Source organism: Podarcis bocagei (assembly GCF_964188305.1).
Source record: "Podarcis bocagei genome assembly, chromosome: 10".
Taxonomy (NCBI): domain Eukaryota; kingdom Metazoa; phylum Chordata; class Lepidosauria; order Squamata; family Lacertidae; genus Podarcis; species Podarcis bocagei.
In genome coordinates, this window is record NC_138135.1 from 16,752,403 (window position 1) to 16,773,448 (window position 21,046).

Consider the following 21,046-nt stretch of genomic DNA (forward strand, 5'->3'; position numbering starts at 1 on the left):
CTGAACTCAGGACTGGGAAAATGAGAAACTGAGAGGAAGGAAGGAAGGAAGGAAGGAAGGAAGGAAGGAAGGAAGGAAGGAAGGGAAACAAAATGGAGAGATTCGCCCATTCATAGCACACACAAAGCAGAATGCAGTAGTTCAGGTCCTGAAGGGGTAGAATGGACAGTACTCTCGCTGTATATGGGAATACTAATTTTGCAGCCAGTTGTTGTTGTTGTTGAGTTGTGTCCGACTCTTCGTGACCCCATGGATCAGAGCACGCCAGGCACTCCTGTCTTCCACTGCCTCCCGCAACTTGGCCAAACTCATGTTCGTAGCTTCGAGAACACTGTCCAACCATCTCATCCTCTGTCATCCCCTTCTCCTTGTGCCCTCAATGTTTCCCAACATCTGGGTCTTTTCCAGGGAGTCTTCTCTTATCATGAGTATTGGCCAAAGTATTGGAGTCTCAGCTTCAGGATCTGTCCTTCCAGTGAGCACTCAGGGCTGATTTCCTTCAGAATGGAGAGGTTTGATCTTCTTGCAGTCCATGGGACTCTCAGGAGTCTCCTCCAGCCAAATGTTAAAATAAATACACCCTAAAATTATTATTATTTAAATCAAGGACACCTTTTCCTGGCTAATGGTTGCTACCTGCCAAAAAAATCCTTCTCTTGTGCAAAGTTTTAGGTACAGGATCCTATATGCCAGAGGCAGAGAACCTGCATCCCAAGGGAATACTTCCTTCATCCTAATTTCATGGGGTGTGGAGCAGGGTCAGCAAACTTTTTCAGCAGGAGGCCAGTCCACTGTCCCTCAGACCTTGTGGGGGGCCGGACTATATTTCAAAAAAATAATAATGAACGAATTCCTATGCCCCACAAATAACCAAGAGATGCACTTTAAATAAAAGCTCACATTCTACTCATGTAAAAACACCAGGCAGGCCCCACAAATAACCCAGAGATGCATTTTAAATAAAAGGACACATTCTACTCATGTAAAAACAGGCTGATTCCAGGACCATTCGCGGGCCGGATTTAGAAGGCAATTGGGCTGGATCCAGCCCCCGGGCCTTAGTTTGCCTACCCATGGTTTGGAGGAAGCTGTATATAAAGAGGGGAACAGGGGGACAGATCTTTCCCAAGATGTTCACTAAGGATGGGGTCTCTGCTTAAAGGCCAGTTCCATCAGGCTCCTTCTTCAACCCTAATCTACCTCAGCCACAAGAGGAGATGGAACTGCAGTGCTCCACTGAGACACCAACAACCTTTGGCTCCTCCTCTGCACATTGCTCCCTTCCAGCTGATCGTTACAAAAACCTTGTAACTAAGAACTAGTCCCTGAGCTTGTTTTTTTCCTCCTGCCTCCCCAACCTTCCCCCCCCCCTTTCCTTATATGTCATTTAGATAGGTTTACAATAAAATCACTGATATTTGTAAGCTGCTCAGGAAGCATTTTTCGGCTGAAGCATGGGCGAAATTCTTTCAAAATTTATTTTTGTCCTGGTTCTTACATGTACCAATTAAAGCACAGGGCAAGCTAGCGATTAAAAATATCACAATCACAATAATAAAAGTTTTAACAAACCCCAATAAAACTACAATATATCACATCTAAAAATAAAAAACACAACAAACCACAGTTAGCAAAATTATAATGAATTACATCCCAAGGGCCTGGATAAAGAGGAGAAATCACAAGTGAGATGGCCAGTGTGGTGGTCACTTGGGAAGGGTGAATAAAGCAGGGGTGTTAGAAAGAGGAGGGGAGAAGGAGATGGGGCCGCCCCACCCACATTTGTCTTTGACTCTGCCCACTGCCAGCTTGCAGTCTGTGGTAGGTCACCTTAAGAGAAAGTGATCTCTCTCACACAGAGAGACACAAAAGGATTCTCTATCTTCGCTAATACTAGTTGCAAACCCTTTCTCAAACTGTGGTTCCTTAGGGCAGTATCAACAAGCTCAGGAGAACCCAGGAATTGCAGGAGTACGTATTTCCATTTCCATAAAAAGCAATGGGGAACAGGAACACTCACTCCATACCGCAAAATTTTGTTCCAGGTCTCACTTGCCCTTCTCCTTTTGCATTTGGTCACCCTAACCACATACAGTGGACGCTGGGGTTACAAACGTAATCCATGCGGGATGCACGTTCGCAACCCGCAGCGGTGTGTCTGTGCATGCGCGGGTTGTGATTTGGCGATTCTGCGCATGTGAAAAGCGCGATTTAGCGCTTCTGCGCATGCGCAACCACCGAAACCCGAAAGTAACCTGTTCTGGTACTTCCAGTTTTTGGCAGTCCGCAACCCAAAAAAAACGCAACCTGAAGCGTCTGTAACCCGAGGTATGACTGTACAAAAGTACAAAAGTACTAAATATACTAATGATGAAGCACCACAATCAACCGGGTTCTAAAGGACAATTATATTCTAATCAGTTTATATTTAATTAGTTCTTCCTCGTTGAGGCAGCAGGGGAGAGAGAAGGTAATGTTCAGACATGCATGGGGGAAGTTTGACCTTTTCCACTGCAGTTTTGAGTGAACAAAAATCAATACGGCCCCAGCAGATCTCTGCAAAAACCTTTTCAAGAAATTTATTTTGAACGCCTTTCGGAAAGCGGCAGGGCGGGTGCAAACGCTAAGAGAACCCTACTGGCTCTCCTTTGTTAGCTGTGACTGAAGCTTTCCCTCGGAAATTAAAACAGTTCGTCGGCAGGGGGTAGGAATACTCATCAACTTACTGCCAGTGGTTGAGGAGAAAATACCTTCGGAGAATAATCTGAAAAATAATTTTGTTACATGTTTTCATACACGCGCACCACAGAGAAAGAGAGAGACACCCCAAACATGGTCATGAACAGAACGGGCCTTTATGTAAACAAGGTATTTTAGTTTGGAACATTTTGTCGCAGAAATGGCAGGGGGGCTTGAAGAGGACCCATCTCAAAACTATTTCTGACTCAGTCAAAAGGTTTACGTTTTCACAGGCTTTGCATTCGCCCTGGAAAAAAGAATTATGCTGGTTGAAAGACGCAAAGCGAACCAGGTGGCGTGTGAAATTTTGGTCCTTCAAAAATTCCGGCCGGCCTTTCCCTCCGAACACGCGAACTCAGGACCCTCCAGACGTTGCTGGACCACAACTCCCATCAACCCCCAGGCACTGCCCATAATGGCTGAGGCTGATGGGAGTTGGAGTCCAAAATACTGGGGGCGGGGCACCAGGCTGGCAAATGGTACCTTAACAAGACATCATACTGTAGCAATGAAAGCAGCTGCACACTAACGAAGACTATGGTTTGCCACATATGCCTACCAGCCCTTGTGCTGACACTTTACAATCAAATATGAATGTGGGAAGCGACGTGGGTGGCACTGTGGGTTAAACCACAGAGCCTAGGACTTGCCGATCAGAAGGTCGGCGGTTCAAATCCCCGCGACGGGGTGAGCTCCCATTGCTCGGTCCCATCTCCTTCCAACCTAACAGTTCGAAAGCACGTCAAAGTGCAAGAAGATAAATAGGTACCGCTCTGGCGGGAAGGTAAACGGCGTTAGTCATGCTGGCCACATGACCCAGAAGCTGTGTACCGGCTCCCTTGGCCAATAAAGTGAGATGAGCGCTGCAACCCCAGAGTCGGCCACGACTGGACCTAATGGTCAGGGGTCCCTTTACCTTTACCCTATTAATGTGGGAAACAGGCAGGGGAGAATAATGGTGGGCAGTAATATGAAGACCAGAAAATGGGAAAACCTGAGGCTTTGCAAATGGTGTTGCAATACAACTTACATCATCCCTGACCACTGGGGCTTATAGGGGCTGGAGACCACAGGGTCCTCATCCCCAGTTTCAATTTCTGTACTGTGTAGAGCAGAGATAGCCAACGTAGTTCTCTCTAGATGTTGTTGGACTCCCATCAGCCCCCACCAGCAAGGCCAATTGTGTAAAGGGTGATGGGAACTGTAGTCCAACGGCATCTAGATGCCACTAAGCTTTGGTTATCCCTGATGTAGCTGACCTTTTACGTATCAACATGGAAAGCAATTTACCGCATTTTTCGCTCTATAAGACGCACCAGACCACAAGACGCACCTAGTTTTGGGAGGAGGAAAACAAGAAAAAAAAATATTCTGAATCCCAGAAGCCAGAACAGCAAGAGGGATCGCTGCGCAGTGAAAGCAGCAATCCCTCTTGCTGTTCTGGCTTCTGGGATAGCTGCGCAGCCTGCATTCGCTCCACAAGACACACACATATTTCCCCTTACTTTTTAGGAGGGAAAAGGTGAGTCTTACAGAGCAAAAAATACAGTATTCAGAGCTATTGGCTTGACATTAAACGAGGATGGGAGGGATCCAGTTTTCACAGGCTGCGAAATGCATATTGTTTCAGCCTCTGAATTCACTCCCATATCACCATGTGTTCTCACTGAAATCGCCCTCATGCCACATCTTCTGGATTCAACCCGTATTTGCAAAAACCAAGTTAAGTGCAGCGATACTGTACCACTACGGTTTACCCGATTACTTATCAAGTTCTCCCTGGATAGTCTCTTCCTTGCTTTCAAACTCAGTTCAGCTAAGACTAAAAACAGCTTTAAAGGGTTATCAGCTCAGAGTAAGTGGTTGCGTAAAAGAAGCCCTGCAAGAGAATAATACCAGTTATTTCACCGGGGGGGGGGGGGACACATCTTAAACTACAAAAGGGCAGTCAGCCAACTAGTCAGGCTTCCAGCCAATACATTAGTCTACTAAACATATATATTTACATACCATAAAACCTCAAAACAGGGTGGTGTGTTGTTGTTGTTGCTTTAGAATGGCAAAGAAGGGGGGCAGCCTTTCTAAGTGTGAGAACACTGTTGCAAACTTAACAAATGGAAGTCCTCCCCTTCATTAGAATATTGTTGACTATAAGAAAAATGCCTTTCTCGTCAAAGTTAGGATCGAAGGACCAGCCCCAAAAACTACAAAAACACAGCAAAAACAGCTTCAAAGCACAAGCAAGCAAATGAAGGGCCTATCTGCATTATGCAAATTCCCAGAAACTTATCTACACTGATCTAAAGCAACCGCAGCTAATGTTGCTTGCTTTCTCATTCTTATTCATCAAAGGAACTCTATAGCAATTTCGCCATGAAAGGTAAAATATTAGGGTCCAGCACGTGAGGTTGCAAACAATCTTCACCTCTTTGCTCTGCAATCCTAATACACTTGCTTCCGGTTAAAGGAGTAAGGCCTCAGTCCTTACTGTTCCAAAACCAGATATATAGACACATATTCGTGAAAATGGCATATTAAAAAAGGACTTTATATATGTGAAGATGTAAATATCTGTACATTAGCTGAAATGGTAGGATAAATTGGTACTATAATGCTGTGAATTTTTATGTCGACCCGTTCTTTAAAAAATCGCAAACCGGCGTAGAAAGGTAAAGTGGACCTGAAATTGGGAAATTGAGAAACAGAAAGAAACCCAAACTGACAGATCTCCCCATCCCTAATTGGCCAGCATGTCAAACTGGTTAACATCAGATAGAAAGACTGAAAGGATGCAACCCCATTTCTCAGAAACAAGCCATATATTTTATGTGGGGGTTTAAAAAAAAAAATTCTTTTTTGAAAAGAGACAATTAATGTCGGTTTCCAAACTTTTAATTTTGATTACTGGTAGGTATGGAGAACGGCTCATTTCAGCAGCACCCGAAATTTAAGGAAGAACTTCCCAGAAAGGAAAAATTCGTACAGCAGACAAATTCATGTAAGTGGCACAATTAACACCCTAAACATTGTGGGTCGCTCACACCCACCACACACTCACAAACAAAATCAAAACACAGACTTCATCAGTGGGTCACTGTTCCAGATGTTTATCCAATTGACACGGCAACCCCCAGCACACACTGCATTTCTTTCAGCACAGCATCTTTATGTACGCGTGTGTGTATTTAAACACCATTTAAAAAGAGCTGAAAGCCTCTACTGTATTTTGACTTCTTTACCTCCAGTAAGGCTCTCCTTTAAAAAAAAAAAAAAAAAAAGACTTCATGTCACACTTTTAACAAACAGTTTTATTAATTGCCAAACTCCCCCACCCCCACAAACACCTCTCAAATTGTAAAGGCTTAAAAAAAAAATTTAAATTACATTTTAATCAATAAAGTGAGCAGAATCAGAGAAATGCCTCTGAAATCCATGTCTGCCTTTTCCAAGAATGGGGTAAATCGGGTTTTTTTTAATTAAAAAAAACACAATGAAAAAAGAGCCTTAAGAAATAAAAATTATAATTAAGCTTTTACTAAATTATATAAAATTATATTTATTTAAAACTGTATTTGTTATGTTATACACACATACAAACACACACACACACATATGCAATGTTCAACAATTGTTACCTTAAGCTTCTGTGATTTGTAATGATGATAGATTTATTTTTTTTCATGTAAATTGTTTTGAAATCACTTGGGGGGGGGGGAAGCAGTATATAAGCATACTAAATAAAAACAGTGGCAAATATTGCCAAAATACACACACACACAAAACAACCCACCATCAATCCAAGTTGTTAAAAACTGCAACGAAGCTTACAATTTTGATCTAATCCATACACTGCTACAGCATGAAGTATTTGTCCTGGGATACACCGAATGTCAATAATATAAGCTACTGTATCACTGCAATCCTATGTACTATATATACACACACACCTTAGTATAACAAACAATGGGAATGAAGAAGGCAGATGAGAGGGATAAAGGAAGAAACAGATAAGGAGGTAAAATAGACACTCCTCAGAGAATCCTTTTTTATGACCCCTTAACCTCCCGAAATCCCACTGCTAGGGGGCAGTCAGGTGCCAAGATCTGCCAAGATGAACAGCCTAGGATGAAGTGGATCTCTTGTTCAGCTGGCATGACATCCTCAACCCCAGCTCAGCCAAAGATACACCTGCAAAACTTGCTCATCCCAGCTCAGCTGGGGCCAGGCCCCTTGAAGATGGCTGAGCCGAGGCTGGTTTAAGCCCCGCAAAGGGGCATTCCAGGGGCAGGACTTAAGCTGGATTCTCCACTGGCAACAATATTTCAAAGGCTTGTTTTCCCTCTGCCAGGCTTAGGCAAAGCAGCAGCCGCCCTGCTATTGAATGGGCTTTGGATCGGGTGCTGTGCATAGGATTGCTCCCCAAGCGTAATTCGCCCTGTTTACCCAGTCTCCCATTCCCTCTCCTTCACCTGTGTCAAATTTTTAAGACTGCGAGACACTTTGGGACAGGGACCTCTCAGCGCGTACTTTTGCAAAGCGCTGTGTACACTGAGAGTATAAATGCAAAAAGAAACGAAGGTCGTTAGTTTGCACACTGTACTGCCAGAAAATCCCTTTCAAATCTCTGATCAGGTATTTACCCGGAAGCCTGGGGCCTAAATTTCAGCTTTCCTTGGTGTGTGGTAGTGGGCACAAAAGGAAGCCATTCACATTAACAGATGGCAAAAGCTCAGTGATAGATTTCATGTTTTGTATTCCTAATATCTCAGGTTCAATTCCTACCTGATCCTTTTAACTGGCAATGGGGAATCCCTTTGCTGGAGACCCTAGAGTTGAAGTGACATTTGTAGTTCAGATGTTCCTGAACTACAACTCCCATTATATCTGGTTACAAAGGTTGATGGAGTCCAAACCACAAATTTGCCCTAGAGAGCTGCTGTTAGTCAGGGTACAACAGTACTGGGCTTGAGAGACAAAAGAAGGCTGACCTGCCAGAAAGCAACTTGTGGTGATCTCATAATATGGAAACCAAACAATACATGCAACGATATCTGCCCACATTTTCCCATCACTAAGCCTATCTTCAAGTTTCCCTGACACCTATTTGCAATTGCCAGGCCCTTTAGAGCAACAGCCTGCCATGGTTAAGATATCATGTATGGATGGCATAGTACCAATAATAATCATTTGCACAATGCAGCTTTCAAGCCCAGCCATGGGAAATCAAACCTAAGATCAAATGCTAGGAATGCAGGAAGTTGGGTTATACCGAGCCAGACCACTCAATATTGTCTGCACTGACTGCCAGTAGTTCTCTAACTGGAGATGCAGGAGATTGAAATCACCTGTGTGCAAAGCAGTTGTTCTACCACTGAACAAAACAAAAAAAAAGATAATGCTATTCTAGGCTGCATCAACAGAAGTAGTGTCCAGGTTAAGGGAGATAATAGGACTGCTCTATCCTGCCTTGGTCAGACCACACCTGTAGTACTGTGTCCAGTTCTGGGCACCACAATTTAAGAAGGATATTGACAAGCTAGAACATTTGCAGAGGTGGCCAACCAAGATGATCAGCGGTCTGGAGACCAAGCCTTATGAGGAACGGTTGAGAGAGTTGGGAATGTTTAGCCTGGAAAAGAGGAGACTGAGAAAAGATAGGGTAAAGGTAAAGGTAAAGGTAAAGGTACCCCTGACCGTTGGGTCCAGTCACGGACAACTCTGGGGTTGCGGCGCTCATCTCACTTTATTGGCTGAGGGAGCCAGCGTACAGCTTCCGGGTCATGTGACCAGCACGACTAAGCCACTTCTGGCGAAACACCGTTTACCTTCCCGCCGGAGTGGTACCTATTTATCTACTTGCACTGCGTGCTTTCAAACTGCTAGGTTGGCAGGAGCAGGGACCAAGCAACGGGAGCTCACCCCGTCGAAGGGATTTGAACTGCCGACCTTCTGATCGGCAAGCCCTAGGCTCTGTGGTTTAACCCACAGCGCCACCCGCGTCCCTGTATAGCCATCTTCAAATATCTAAAGCGAAGAAGAAGAAGAAGAAGAAGAAGAAGAGTTTGGATTTGATATCCCGCTTTATCACTACCCAAAGGAGTCTCAAAGCGGCTAACATTCTCCTTTCCCTTCCTCCCCCACAACAAACACTCTGTGAGGTGAGTGGGGCTGAGAGACTTCAGAGAAGTGTGAATAGCCCAAGGTCACCCAGCAGCTGCATGTGTATAGCCATCTTCAAATATCTAAAGCGAAGGATGGAGCAAGCTTGTTTTCTCCTGCCCCGGAGGCAACGACTTAAACCAATGGCTTCAAGTTAGAAGAAAGGAGATTCTGACCACATATCAGGGATAACTTTCTGACAGTAAAAGCTGCTTGACAGTGAAACGGTCTCCCTCGGACTCTCCTTCCATGGAAGTTTTTAAGCAGAGGTTGGATGGCCATCTGTCATGAAGGCTTTAATTGAGATTTCTGCGTTGCAGGGGGGTAAACTCTCAAGACCCCTTCAAACTCTACAGTTCTATGAGTCTATTATGATCCTTCCACATATCGCATCCCCATCCACAACTAAGTCCAAAACTGCATTTGCTTGCATTCCTCCTTGTTAGTTTTGGTTCTAGCATTCCAATCCTCGCTCTCTTCTTTTCCCCCGTTGTCAAGCTTCAGATGAGACCTAGACAATTTGTGACAAGCCACGGGGACAGCAGCCCACCAGCCAGGTACTGTGACCTGCCAAATGTCCGGCAATGTCCTTCTCGGGTGATCTCAGGCAGGTAGCACAACCAGGAACCTCAGCAAACTCACAAAGGGGGCTGCATTCGACTTGAGGAGTCACAACTACGATAGGCTTAGTTTCAATTGCAATTTCCTTCAGGCAGGGACCCTTCCTTGTTTCTTCCTGCAATGCACCAGAAACCTTGATGCTAAGAGTAAATATATCGGAGAAGCGGGGAGACAAAAACACTTCCAGCTCCAGCTGTGAAATATCAAAAGCAGAATTACCTCCGCCGAATCTACTTGTGTGGAAGGCAAATCCAAAGCCCACGAGTGGTTAATGGCAATAATTCATTACATCTTTGCTCTTCCTACTTTTTGGTTGAAACCTTTCGCAAAAACTCGCTGCAGATGAACAAAATTGGATGCTGAACAATGCAACCATCCCTTGTGCCTCGTTTTGCGACTACGGCCTCTGCTCCTCAAAATGCATGTACCGTGGCATACAGAAAATAATTCCAGCATCACTGTTCATCGTAAGGAAGGAGTCACAATCTTTTCAGATTTCAGATCTCCCGACCCTCCTCAAGTTAGAAAAGTACACTTAAAAGTCAACTTTCCGGCCCATTCAAAAACAATCATTTATCAAAATAACATTATAATCTATACTTAATTAGCGTGACAATGTAGGTTTTCTTTTTAGGGAATGTAGTCCTCATTTCAAGAGGGCAATGGAATACAAATTAGGAGAAAATGTGGCCATCTTGCAGTAACACTGTTATTTCAATCACTTGTGCATATTGTTTTTCTGACTATTCAGATTCAGACCCTGAACTTTTTGTATGTACTATGCAGTAAAATCCAGTTGTTGAAAGAGTTACCATATCACAAGGTGGGGTTTTTTGTTTGTTTGTTTTTGTGGGGGTGTCATCTTTAAGACTGCATCTTTCTCTACCTCCTACGAACATTCACTTTCAAATATTAAATGCTCGTTTACAAAAATACACCAAGGCACACATTCTGCCATTGTACCCTCATCCTCTATATAGGGCTAACACCGACCGTGCTGATTCTCAATGCAATATTTACATACTTTTAAAACCAACATTTACAAAACCTTGTGTGTGTGTTTGTGGTGTGTGGGGGGGGGGAGGCACAATTTACAAATCTAAATCAATGAGTTTAAAGTGTAATTTAAATACTGTACTACAGTATGAATGCAGCATTTAGCAAAGGTCTGTTCATAACCCACAATTATCCATTTCTTCCCTTCGCAAATGACAAGTCTGTTTTGCGGTCAACAAGCCGAAAGGAACAAGTTGCTTTAGGATTCCTGAAGATGTAAGCGGCGGCGATTCGAGTTCTCTGTATCGATCAGAGACCCTCAAAATGTCCTGCAAACTCATAAACTATAAGCCACTCAACAGCACTGATGTTTGACACCACTCATTTCATGCCTCTTGTATCCTTAACTCCATACATTATGAAATAAGGCGATCTCAGAAGCTGTTGTAAGCAAATGACAGCAGCCGGAATAGAGTTTAACAGACCACATTGAAGTGATTAAATACAAACATGTTTTCTTGAAAGTCACCGTTATCTAAAGTGCTACAGAAAGTAGTGGGACAGTCCTGGCAGTCGCACATTAAAATTTCAAAACAAAATAAAGCTCGAATCACCTGCTATTCAATAATAGTCTCTTTTGACATAATTTAAATAATAATAATAATAATGTGGGGTTTCACATTTTAACATGCGTCACATAACACGGCAAAGCACAGGAATCCAGGTCAGTTTCCCAAGTTTTTCTTCATGGTGTTTTCACTTTGAAAGTGTGCTCAATATAAATTGTATTCCAGAATATTTTTTTTAACAAATTGCACTTGTGGCAAATTAAACCTCAAAGATGTATAGCTGAGAAAATGTCCCGAGCAACCACAAAACCATGTAAATCTACCCAGTCCAAGAGGGGTGAGGGAGGAAAAAACCCTGTGATCCACACCAAATGGTTTGATGTCATTGCCTGGAAAATAACCACTTTTGCTTCCAAGGACACAAAAATATCCCTTTGGTTGACAATACTAAACTTTATTCGCACAGAGTTAACTAGCACCTGACACCAAGCACATTTCAATGAGAAAAAAAATCCCATGGGTTTAACTGATCTTACTTCCAAGTAAGTGTGTTTTGGATCTCAGGCTACCTAACATCCCACCCCTTGATTCGGAAACAACTCCTAGGAAATACCGTAAGTCTCACTAAAAATAACTGAGAATTGCTTCCACACTACATTATTAAGATTTGGGTGCAATACTGAAAGAGTTCGTGCCACGACGAAAGAAGACATCACCCCTGCAGAATCTACTGAAAAAATATTATTCCATCTTGCCATCTGGGTGAACTAAACAACAAACCACTTATACTTGGATTAAAGAGGACTACCAAGACTGGTTCTTAGCATGCTAAGTGAAAGGCTCATGAATTGAGCTTGCTTGCAAGTACAGCTGTGATCCTATACACATTTACTTGAAGTTCAGTGTGGCTTACTTCCAAGAAAACATGTTGAGGCTCAAGCTACAAGTTCACTTAGGATCTGGACCTTGGTGTCTTCAAAATCCATGGGCATGAACTTTAAACGCTCGAAAACAGAGTTAAATTTGAATACCTCAGCTCCACCGAGTTGTGTATCACACTGCAGGTCTTTTTTAAAAAAGCAATTCAGGCTAACTCAAATGCAATGTTATGTTTCCAGGGTGTTTATTTTCAACATTTCCCCTTGTTTCACAAAGAAACTCAGTTTCTACACAGATTTCCACAAGTTACAGAAAAGTTTCCAAAACATCTTAACCTTCCGATTCCCACAACGTTTTCTTTTTCTGCAGCCAAACTCAAATAAATAGAAGCTGCACATCCACTGTAAAAAAAAATTTAAAAAAAATGAGGCGATACTGGACAGAATGTAAGCTGTCTCATCTGCAGAATCCAAAATGCAAGATTAAAAGGTAGGTGTGCAAAAGTGGCAGCTGCGCCATTATGGGCCTCAAAGTTAAAAGGATGCATTCAAACTATTCGGCACGAAACATGGCCCAAACATAACAGCACTGAACATCTGTTCTTTCTGTAATGAAGACGTGCCTTAAAGGAACACTGGACATTAAAACAGCAACATCTCTAGGACTCCAATGTGCACATAACTGTACAGATGAAGAACAGCAACTACACTTTTCTTTAAAAAGAAAAATCATACGAACATCTGTTTTCCCAGTTCCCAGCTGAGCAATTATTCTCCACATCATCTTCGGAGAGAGATTTTAAATTATGCAATGCACATGGTCACCCACACAACAGAATATGGTCCTGTCCAAAACAAAAGCCAAAAAAATGCAAGAGGAGGAACGCGAAGGGCCAAACGGTTGTCGAAATGTCTGGTCCCTTCTGCGTCAGTGCCTTTTTAAATTACTATTCTGGGATGCCGAGAACCGTGGTTTCTGCTTTCAAGGGAGAACTGGGATGGCGAGTGCAAAAAAAGTTTGAACGCGTAGAAGTTTCCTTCCCAAAGTTGCGCGCGTCCCTTGCCAAGAATAAAAAGCAGCAGAGGGCTTTTGCAAAAGTCTCTTTTCTCTCTCACTCCTGCTCCCCATCCCGCCCGCACACACCCCTCTCCATCCAAGAGCCACTCTCCCATCCCCTCGCCCATCTCCCCTTACCTGCTCTCGGGGGATGCAAGGCAAGGAGGTCCTGCGATGGGACTTATTGCCGCAGCCAGCCATCTCGGCGGAGATCATCGAACTGGATCTCCTCCTGCGCTTAAAAACCGGCACCTCTTCTTTGGCCGGCCGGGCAGCAGCAGCAGCAGCGCCACAGCCCGCTCCTTCCGCCCCTTCGGTGCCTTCCTCCTCCTCCTCCTCCGCCTCCTCCTGTTTCCCGGCGGCGCGGCGGCGGCGGCGCAAGGCGTGGCGCGCGTAGCCTGCGCCAAGGATGCCCAGCAAGGCGAGCAGATAAGCCAGGTAAGGTCTCCAAGGCGCGCGGATGCTCTCCAGGGAGGCGAGCGAGGCGATCCGCAGGGCGCTAGTCAAGGCGATCATGAGCACGCCGTGGCGGAGCCGCAGCGCCAGCCATGTCCCGCCGGCCAAGCAGCCCAGCACCACCCCAGTGGCGGCCAGCGAGAGCAGGCGCTCCTCCCCGGGGGCCAAGGCCAGCTGCGCGAGCGCTTCCCCAACGCAGCAGGCAGCCACGAGCAGCGCCGCCGTGCGCAAGCGGACCCCGGCGCGCAGCAAGGCCCAGCCCAGCCAGAAATAGGCGGCCAGGAGGAGGCAGCACAGCGCCGAGCCCGGGATCGGGGGCCAGCTCGCACCTGGGCCGGGCGCCCCGTCGCCCTCAGCGGCCTCTCCTCCTCCTCCTTCTTCCGCCTCTTCCTCGCCGGCGCTGCGCACCAAGCGGGTCCCGAGCGCCAAGAGCAGAGCCAGCGAGCCTGCGCCCAGAGCGCAGGAAAGTTTGCAGCACGTCCAGACCTTGGGAAGAGCCTCTTCTTCGCCACTCCTCCAGCCTCCTACCCGATGGGGATGATGGTCATTCTTCTCCTTGCTGCTGCTCTCCACTTCCTCCGGCCCAGCAGAGGAACAGCAGCCGTTGCAACCGGCGCCTAAGGCTCCCTCTGCCGCCGCTGCAGACGGAGAGTTTTTCTCCTCGCCCGAGCTCCAGCTGCCATGGCTTCGGACCCTGCTCGCACAGTCGCTGCTCCCAGCCATAGCGAGAGGTCTTTCCCTTCTCTCCCTTCCCACTTTCTCTCCAGGTGGGGGAGGAAATGCAACTCCCAACCCCTTCCCACCCCACCTAATACTTTTATTTGCTAGTTTTCCACGCGCGCAAGTATAGCGATGCCCCCAAACGGCGCCCTTGCAAGGGGAGGGAATTACCAAAAAAGTGTCCCGAAATATATTTCCCCCCTACTCCCCTAAAAAACAAAAGCCAAGCTGAAGTAGGTTTGAGGGGCTACGTGCAAAAGAAGCGAATGTTGTTTCTGTAAAAGTGGAAACAATGGTAATTCAGGAGAAGTTGGGCTCCAGAGGGTTGTAACGCGTATCAAAGGATTTGGAAAATCCAGTCTCCTCCAGCCCAGGTTTTGTTCTGTTTTTTGAAAGAAGGCAACCTAAGACCCTAAGTATTGCAGAAGGCTGGCCAGGCATGGGGCTTTCTATATCCGGGAGGGCTGCAGGCTGGTGCTCCTCTTAGGCCATGGGTGCTGCGGGGCGCCCTCGCCGCTCGGCCCGGGGAGGAGGCGCGCAAGGCGGGCGGGCCGGAGGCGGCTGCTGCTGCTGGGAATTCCTTTCCTCTCCCGCCGCCTTTCTTCCCCGCGCCTCCGCCGCCGCCGCTTCCTTGGTGTTGCCGCTCCGCGCGCCTTTCTCACTCCGCCTTCCTGCTGGGGCGATCCTTGCCGGCGGGGTCCCGAGCAGAAGCCGCCGATCGCCGCCGCCCCCCATGGCTGGGGACGAGGAGGAGGAGGCTGCCGCTCATCGCAGGAGCCGAAGGTGGGGGAACGGCAGCCGATGCAAAGCGGGAAAGTTTTGGAGGGCTGCGCAGGAGAGCAAGCCCCAGACGGGGGGTGGGGGTGGAGAAACCTCTTCCTCCTTCGCTTCGCGCGGTGCCTTTGCAAAACGAAAAGGTCCCGCTGAGATCGGCGAGCCGCGAAGAAGAAAGCTCGAGCGAGCAGACCTGGCGAGGATTTTCTAGCCTCTTTCTTCCTCCAAAGAGAGGGTCGGTGGGAGGAAGGGGGCTCGGAGAGGAAAGGCGTTAGCCCCCGCCCCTCTTTTTCCCCCCTCTCCTTTTCGTGCAAGCGTGCACCAGCTCCTGTTCGAGAGGGGAGGGAGCGAAAGGATCGGGCAGTGTTTGCTGCTAGTCTTTGCACTGCTCTGCAAACCGGGTGAGTGAGTAACTAAAGGAGAGAGAGAGACTCAGATAGCACATGGATTTCCCGTTGGTTGGTACCTCCACCACAGCCTCCAGGCAGCGAGCACCTCGTGGTGCTGCTGCTACAGGTCACAGTCAAGTTACCTTGTCCTAAGCACTCCTACTCTTGGGAAGGAAGGCCTGGCATGTTCAGGTTGTACTAACCATGTGTGAGATCGGGGCTTATCATCACAGATCCACACACCTGGAGAGTATTTACACACTTTGTGGTGGGGGGTTGTTTCTGTGCAGTTGTGCTTGGGCATTGCTTTCGGTGCCAACTGGCAGAGCTCTCTGCAAAGGATGCCCATTTATTTTGACAGGCGTCTGCACCTCCACACTCTGCACAAGACAGGCCTGCAAGGAAAAGGGGTGCAAATAACTGTGTGCAATGTTTGATTAGTAAGTTCCACAGGGCTCACTTGCCACAGGGTTGCAGCTGCAGCAGGGCATTTGCCTGCCTTCTTCCCAAGAATTAAGCCCATAATCAGGCCAGCAACCTGTTCTTGCAGTAGCCGGTGTAGGTGCTTATGGGGAGTGCAAACAGCATCTGAGTGCAACAGGCCTCTCAGTTCCCAGCAATTCATACTCCACACGTCCTTCCACAGTGGGGACATTGGTTTCCAGGTGGGAGTTGGTCACGGTGTGGATTTGCCAAGCGTGCCTTCTTCCTCCTAGCACCTTTCTCCCTTGCGTCCTGAGTTCGAGTGTCTTCAAAGCCCATGACACCTTTAGTAAAGGCTGTTCTCCAATTGGAGGGCTCGCAGGCAAGTGTTTCCTAATGGTTGGTGTTTATACTACATTTTTTTAGATTTGCCTTGAGACAATCTTTAATCCTCTTTTGTTGACCACCAGCATTACGCTTTCCATTTTTAAGTTCGGAATAGAGTAGTTGCTTTGGAAGATGATAATCGGGCAACCACACAACATGACCAGTCCAACGAAGTTGATGTTGAAGATGCATTGCTTTGACACTGGTGATATTTGCCTTTTCCAGTACACTGGCAATAGTTCACCTGTCTTCCCAAGTGATGTGTAAAAATTTTCAGAGACACCATTGATGGAATCTTTCAAGGAGTTGGAGATGGTGTTTATAAGTGGTCCATGTTTCACAAGCATACAGTAAGGTTGGTAGTACAATAGCTTTGTAAACAAGCAGTTTGGTTTCCCTGCGAATGTCCTGGTCCTCAAACACTCTGCACTTCAATCTGAAGAAACCCACACTCGCAGAACTCAAGCGATGCTGGATTTCGGCATCAATTTTGACCCTTGTGGAAAGAGAACTGCCTAGGTCGGAGAAATGATCAACATTTTCCAACATTACATCATTGAGTTGGATTTGAGTTGGAGTTGGACTTGGGGACCAATCCAACAAATCACGAAGTTCAAGTGTTTTGACAGAGGGGTGAACTTTTATTTCTCCATAACATGCATAATTCTGTGCTCTTCTATCATGTCCCCTCTTCCTCACCTTTCCTCTAACCCAGTCTTTCTCAACCTGTTGGTCTCCAGATGTTGTTGAACTACAACTCCCATCACCCCTAGCTAGCATCAGGGATGATGGGAGTTGAAGTTCAACAACATCTGGGGACCCACAGGTTGAGAACCGCTGTGTCTAACCTAAGAAGCCCCAAATGTCAGAACCTTTCCTGAAAGGCATGTAGCTTCATCTCCAGTAAGCAAGCCCACAAGAAGAGCTCTGCTGCAACAGGCCAAAGGCCAATCTAGTCTATTTCAAGTGATGATGATACTGCTTTATATGTACAGAATAGAAGGGGGCTAAGCATATTTTATATTTCAGCACAGAATCTTGAAACATTCTGAATGCCAAACATTTTTTGCAGAGCATCATTTGTATGAACAGTGAGCAGAATGTGACCCCGAACTGCTTAGTTTTACAAAGGGACGTGCTGGATTCTTTTTTTGGACAGGATGAACTTGAACTAGTTAAATGAACTTTATAAAGGCTCTGTTCCTTTTTCAGTGGTACCATTTTAACTAAACTGGAGAACCACAGCCTTCCATCCCTTAAAGGTTTAGGGCACATGCATGCATAATAGAACCTTTCCTGCAAGTCTAGAAACACACAGGCGTTTGTTGTTTGCAGGCCTAAAGACCTTCATTCTCACAGCCACAGTCTAGGTCAACAGAGAGTAGCAATATATTTAGCACGAAACCACAGAGGGGGGGAACCTATTTGCCAGCTTGGGAACATTGAAAGCTAAGGAATCGGCCGATCGGAGAAGGGAAATTCTCTGGCCTTTCCACCCCGCAAAATAAATCACTGGTTTTAAGATTTCAAGGTAGTTTCAGCGTCTTAATATTTATTTGTGTCTGTCTGAGGTTTTATGCCTTGTTCACTGTCTGACCCTGTTGGGTTAAAAGGACAAGAGGGGAATATGCATCTGTTCTGCTAGATGCTGTCAGAGGGCATCGTCTTAAATCGTGACTTTCCACAACCATAAGAGACAGCGGCAATGGAACAGAAAGTGGAGGTGTAAAATAATTCCCAGCGCACTTGCAGCCAACATGTTTGTCACTAGCAGCTTTCAGAACACCTTGGGATGGCGCTGTGGAACTGAGCACTAGCTGGATCCGGTTTTTCAGGAAACCGGGATTCTGAAAAGGGTGTCCCAAAGTTTCCTGGAGGAGCGGGATCAACTCCCCTTTGAGGAAAGGTTAAAATACCAGCAATTCTCCAGGTGCGCATGATCAGCACATGCACTCCTGCAGATGCATGCAACATTTTCAGTGCTGAAAGGGAGCAGAAACGGGGGCCCAATGGGGCAGGGTGGTAGCAGAATGCAGGAACCCCCGCTCACGTGTCCTGATGATGCACGTGGCAGCTAGGAAAATTATTATTATTATTATTATTATTATTATTATTATTATTTATTTATTTATTTATACCCTGCCCATTTGGCTGGGTTTCCCCAGCCACTCTGGGCGGCTTCCAACAGAACACTAAAATACGATAACCTATTAAACATTAAAATCTTCCCTAAACAGGGCTGCCTTCAGATATCTTCTAAAAGTCTGGTACAGTGGTACCTCGGGTTAAGTACTTAATTCTTTCCGGAGGTCCTTTCTTAACCTGAAACTGTTCTTAACCTGAAGCACCACTTTAACTAATGGGGCCTCCTGCTGCTGCCACATCACTGCTGCGTGATTTCAGTTCTCATCCTGAAGCAAAGTTCTTAACCTGAGGTACTATTTCTGGGTTAGCGGAGTCTGTAACCTGAATCGTATGTAACCCTGAAGTGTATGTAACCTGAGGTACCAGTGTAGTTGTAGTTCTCTTTGACATCTGATGGGAGGGCATTCCACAGGGCAGGTGCCACTACTGAGAAGGCCCTCTGCCTGGTTCCCTGTAACTTGGCTTCTCACAGCGAGGGAACTGCCAGAAGGCCCTCGGCGCTGGAACTCAGTGTCCGGGCAGAACGATGGGGGTGGACACTCTCCTTCACGTAGTCCTCCTCCTGTGCAAGTGGGGATTCCCCTGTATTAGGGGCTTTTTAGTTTAGGTGGGAGGCGAGCAATGGGGAGCAAAACCTGTGAATCCCATTATGTGTGAAGAAAGTGGGTAGAGATGTTTTTCTCCTTCTTAATATTAGAACCTAGCACCATCCAATGACATTGAATGTTTGGAGATTAAGGGCAGACACTGAAACTTCTTCACATGGCTAGTGAACTATGGAACTGGCTGCTTCTTGATGGAGTGATGGCCGCCAACGGGTGGTTTTAAAATTTGTGAGGATAAGGCTGTTAATGACTCTAGCTGTTATGGCTGTGAGCTCCTTCTGGTATTGGAGGGCAGTAGGCCTCTGAATACCAGTTATTGGGAATTGCAGGTGGGGAGAGTAGTATTGTTCTCAAGTCCTGCTTTCCAGGAACATCTGGCTGGCCACTGTGATAGCAGGATGCTAGATTTGGTGGGCCTTTGGCCTGACCCAACAGAGCTCCTCTTAAGCTCTTTGCCTGTACCAAAGAGTCTGGATCTTTGCAATGGTTCCACACGGATTGTTCAGTAAGGATAAATCAGATTTAAGAGGCCATTTCACATATTATACAGAGGTCAAGCTGGGTTTGCCACCTGGTTTAAAATCTCTGCCTGATCACATCTCCTGTCTGTGCAGAAAGAGGATTGTCACAGCCACACATTGCATTTAAGACCTTAGCAGGCAAAGCAGAAGGTTCCTAGCTTGAGTCTGGGTGACTCTCAGGAATGCATAAGAAATGTGTCCCACCCAAAAAAGGAAAGGGGAAAGTACACATGAAAGCTCTTCCTGTTGTTCTGTACCCAGAGGCAAAACTTTAAAAAGTTACTACTCTGTATTTGGGAGAACCAGTACAGCCTAAATGACTCAGGGATTGTCTTTAGCCATTTTGCCAAGTATGGATGTTATTCATTCAGATTTAGTCATAGCAGGGTTTGGGGGGGGGTTACATATTTTTAAAAGCCAAAGAGGCCCCTGGAGAGGCTTGCAAAGATCAGTAGTGAAACAGTCCCTGCTCTCAGCTTACAATCTTAAAAAACATAGCACACAAGGAAAGGTGGTGTGGAGGGAAGAGGAAAAAAAGAAAGCTCAGACATTGTTCTTTTTTCTTCTTTTTTTTAAAAAAGTAACTGGGATAGAAACCAGTCGGGTAGGCTGATGGAACGTCTGCCATTAGGTGACAGTTCAGGAACAACAAAAGACACTGATCTCCCACAGGTCTGTTTATCATCTCCTCCTGCTCTGCATCTCAATAAAAAGGCTGCCAGCTACTGACACTTGTACTACAGTGCAGGCTGAACCAATGGGTGAAGAGGACACTGCTTCACCAAGCTCATTCTGCACTGGCTGTCAGCCCTGTCTGTCACCTTCCTCCTCAGTATCAGTGCAGGGAGGAGGGTGGAGACAAAGCGACAATAAATTAGCCTCACCTATTGTTGGCTTTGACTGTACCTCCCTCCTTCGCTACTGGGCACCAGCCACCACTGTTGCACCAATATAGTAATTTGGGGACTAGGTGCTAACTCGGGGCAACTCGACTTCAGATACATATTAATTTCTTTGAAAAAGTGTGCTATTTTTCATTAATACTTTGATCAATATCCTGTTCTTTTCTTTCAAGCAACCAACAGCATGAGATGGGTGTGATGATGAATATACTCGCTGATCACAGAGGATCATCTGTTTTTACTTGCCAGTGCAAATACAATAACGTCCCAGAAATTGCTGTGAACTAACGTAAAGCCGGCAAGTGTGAATATTTTATGTGGAGAATAATTCTAGACCCAGAAAACCCAGGAAGGAAAGAAACACACTATTCAAAGAATTTAAGTTTGGCACTATTGAGGTTACGGAATTCTGCCTTATCAAATGCAAGGAGCTTCTACTCCTAAATACAATTTGCTGTGCGTTTCACTGCTGTCTTTTAAGATAAGTCAAAAGGACTCCCTCGCCAAGACATACAGAAATTTGCGATCCATCTAGCCAAGTCCAGCCCATCAGGGGGAGGCACCTCAGTCCCAGGGGCCAAACATTCATCTCTAGGCCTCTTTTTCTCTGCCCCCCCAACTCTCCCCAGGGCACACCCTTTGCTGGCACTGCACAACACCCTAAGTGTTTTTTGCCTGGGTTCCAAGTTTAATTTTTTTTATTTA

At 46.0% G+C, this 21,046-nt stretch overlaps 1 protein-coding gene across 2 annotated transcripts in view; it reads right to left on the minus strand.

Moving 5' to 3' along the window:
* The window catches only part of PDE3A (phosphodiesterase 3A), a 285,566-nt gene extending 267,387 nt beyond the window's left edge, over window positions 1–18,179 (minus strand). Inside the window, exon 1 of one of the 2 annotated variants that reach the window (XM_081209862.1) lies at window positions 13,158–18,179. In XM_081209862.1, the coding sequence (XP_081065988.1) occupies window positions 13,158–14,198 (1,041 nt within the window). In that variant the 5' untranslated portion in view covers window positions 14,199–18,179. The remainder of the gene's footprint in view (window positions 1–13,157) is intronic. The other variant, XM_081209861.1, reaches the window with a different exon arrangement.
* Between the last annotated feature and the right edge of the window lie 2,867 nt (window positions 18,180–21,046).